The following is a 3,290-nucleotide window of genomic DNA, read 5'->3' as shown; positions in this document are numbered from 1 at the left end:
AAGCAAACAGGAGGAAGTTACAGCAATCTCAGATGTTGCCCCATCTTTTAAGAAGCGACCCAGACAACAAGGATAGAAGTCTGGCACCAGGACGTACATGAAATGAGAGTTCGTTGTGCTCACCAGATCTCCAAGCTACATACTGGAGAAAATAAAAACGACAGCCTATTACTGACCTGAGGTAAAATAGTCAGAAGGCACACCAAGAAAGTCGTACTGCGATTTCCATAAAGCAAAGTGCCATTAGACCAACGAATGTCGGGGGCTCAAGCACTACCTCCAAGACCTCATTGAGGCAGGGCATATCAAATATTATACTGATATTGCCGATGACGATCTGCGCCACAAGCTCATGGCTCACAGAGAACGAAGCCGAACTCCACCACGCTACAACAACAGAGAGCGTTCTCACGCTCGAGGACGCTCAAATGAGCGATCTCACCAAGAGCGCTGCCAGCACTCATCTGACAAAGATAACAACAGGACAATCAACATGATCACCTTCCAGGACGACTCTATCACATCCACTAGGGAAAAAAGGAGACGGGTAGGTGCTCTACAAGAAGTTTACCAGTTCTCTTCACAAGCGGCTCCTGTTCCACGCACAACTGACTGCAACTCAGGAAACATCACCTTCACTGAGGCCGACCTCAACAAGGTGTGCCTCCCGCATAATGACGCTCTGATCGTCCACATCAAAATCAGCAGCTGGACAGTAAAGCGCATCCTGATCGACCAAGGCAGCTCATGTGATATCCTATTCTATCATACCATCAAGGAGATGAACCTGCCTAAATCAGTCATGATAGATCCAATAACCCCCCTCTATTGCTTTAATGGATCTCGTGTTGACCCTATCAGTGACATTATCCTACCTGTCTCAGTAAGGTCGCATGATGACAAAGTCAGCATCAACATGCGCGTTCTAGATGTCAACTCATCCTATACTGCTATATTAGGACGTCGTTGGATCCACAAGATGCAAGCAGTGCCATCAACACTCCATCAGGTGTTACACTTCCCTGGCCCCAGAGACATGATGGAGCTCAGAAGCAACCAACTCGTTGCTCACAACTACAATCAGACCTTTCAGTCAACAAGCCCGTTGGGGCTTCACTCAAAAACAAGGGAGAGATCGCCAAAACTAAGTTGGCAGAAGACTTCACTGTTGAAGTCAAAACCCTGGCCAAAGCTACATCCAACGTATTTGCAAAGGAAAACGCTGGGGGCTCAGCCATAGGAGTCACCCTAGAAACCAAGACCCCAAAGGTCGCCCCTCCCACTACTAAGGCTACCCAGCCCGAACTCAAGGAAAAGGTCAACCTAGGAACCAAAGATGACCCTAAGTTTGTTTTTGTAGAAGCTAACCTTGATCCTACTCTCAAGGCACAACTTGTAAGCTTTTTATCTCTGAATAAAGATGTTTTTACTTGGTCGTACATCAATGTCCTGGGAATTGATTCCAGTACTGCATGCCATAAACTAAATGTCAAACCAAACGTTAATCTAGTTCGCCAGTGACCTAGGAAGTTATCCCTTAGGTTCCAGAAAATAATAAATGACGAGATCGACAATCTCAAAAAAAATAGGCTTCATTAGAAAGGTAGAATACCCCAAGTGGATTGCTAACATTGTAGCGGTCCCAAAAAAGAATGGCGCAGTTCACCTCTGCGTAAACTTCACCAATCTTAACCAAGAAACCCCTAAGGATAGCTTCCCTTTACCAAGAATTGACTGACTCGTGGACCAGACATGTGGCCACGAAGTCCTGTCATTCATGGATGCCTACAACGGCTACAACTAGATCCCACTGGCAAAAGAAGACCAAGAGAAAACCTCATTCATAACAGAGCTAGGAATTTACTACTACAATGTCCTCCCGTTCGGCTTCAAGAACGCCGGAGAGACCTACCAACGACTTGTCACCGATATGTTCCAAGACATGTTAGGAGATACCATGGAAGTTTACATAGACAACATGGTTTTCAAAAGCAAGAAAGCTGGAGATCACTTAGATCATCTCACACAAGCATTCTCCAAACTTCGGCGAACTCAGATGAAACTTAACCCCAAGAAATGCCTCTTTGGAGCGTTCTCTGGGAAATTTATGGGGTATCAGGTCTCACAACGTGGGATAGAAGCTAACCCAGATCAGATTCGAGCATTCTTGGATATGCCCGACACAAAAACAAAGAAACATATACATAAAATGTCTGGAATAGTGGCATCTCTAAACCGATTCATATTAAGAGCATCAGACAAATGTCGTCCTTTCCTACAGATTCTTAAGAAGGGAGAACAATTCTCATAGAACGAACAATGCCACCAAGCATTCTCTACTCTCAAAGACTACTTGTCAACACTACCTATGCTGGCTAAACTGATTGTTGGAGAAACACTAGGGCAATACTTGGTTGTATCTGACTTCACTATTAGTTCAGTTCTCTTCAAAGAGGAACAGAACGCCGAAAAACTGATCTACTTCACAAGCAAGACATTATTGCCAGCTGAAAAGAACTACTCCCACATTGAAAAGGCAGTACTGGCATTACTTTACTCAGCAAGAAAGTTCAGGCCATACTTCCAGGCACATCCAATCAAAGTTCTCACCGACCTCCCACTAAAGAAGATCCTTCTCAAAGCCAACAAAACAACTCGCATGGCAATATGGGCGGAAGAACTAAGGGAACACCACATCAAGTTCACCCCGAGAACATCTCAAAAGGGTCAGACCGTTGCAAATTTCTTAACAGACTTCCCAGTTGTCGACCTGAACTGGGAACCAGAGGTCGACATCCTGACCTCTAAACAATATGATGCTTTAGTATGGTTACTCTTTGTAGATGGAGCTAGAAATCCAGGTGGCAGCGGAGTCAGAGTAGTCCTAGTGTCACCAGATGGCGCTATGGTGGAAAAAGCAGTTCACATTGATTTCGCGACCTCAAACAATGAAGCTAAGTACGAAGCCCTAATTATGGGGCTCTGTATGGCGTTAGAACTTAATGTTCAGGAGCTCAAGGTCTTTAGCGATTCATAACTGGTCGTCTACCAGGTCGCTAAGGAGTATACCACTAATAAAGGTAACCTTTCTAAATACCTTAAAGTTGTAAATCAAATATTGCCTTCTTTTAAGAAAGTCACCATACACCATTTCCTACAGGAAGAGAATTGCCATGCTGACAGCTTGGCGTACCTCGCGACCCAAACATCGAACTGCGACCCTAGGAAACTACTCATCGAAGTAATCGATAGACCTGCTTACCAAAATTAGCATGTCCTAGAAATCAGCG

General features: G+C 44.7%; 1 protein-coding gene across 1 annotated transcript; it reads left to right on the top strand.

Moving 5' to 3' along the window:
• Nucleotides 1-2,659: 2,659 nt before the first annotated feature.
• LOC147482262 (uncharacterized) lies at nucleotides 2,660-3,037 on the top strand. Its single transcript, XM_086579252.1, has one exon. It carries the CDS (start codon nucleotides 2,660-2,662, stop codon nucleotides 3,035-3,037), a length of 378 nt encoding a protein of 125 aa, XP_086435378.1.
• The last annotated feature ends 253 nt before the right edge of the window (nucleotides 3,038-3,290 follow it).

This window comes from Coptis chinensis, chromosome 8, assembly GCF_015680905.1.
Source record: "Coptis chinensis isolate HL-2020 chromosome 8, ASM1568090v1, whole genome shotgun sequence".
NCBI classification, from domain to species: Eukaryota; Viridiplantae; Streptophyta; class Magnoliopsida; order Ranunculales; family Ranunculaceae; genus Coptis; species Coptis chinensis.
Note: the sequence above shows the minus strand (reverse complement) of the source record. Positions and strands in the feature narration are given on the sequence as shown.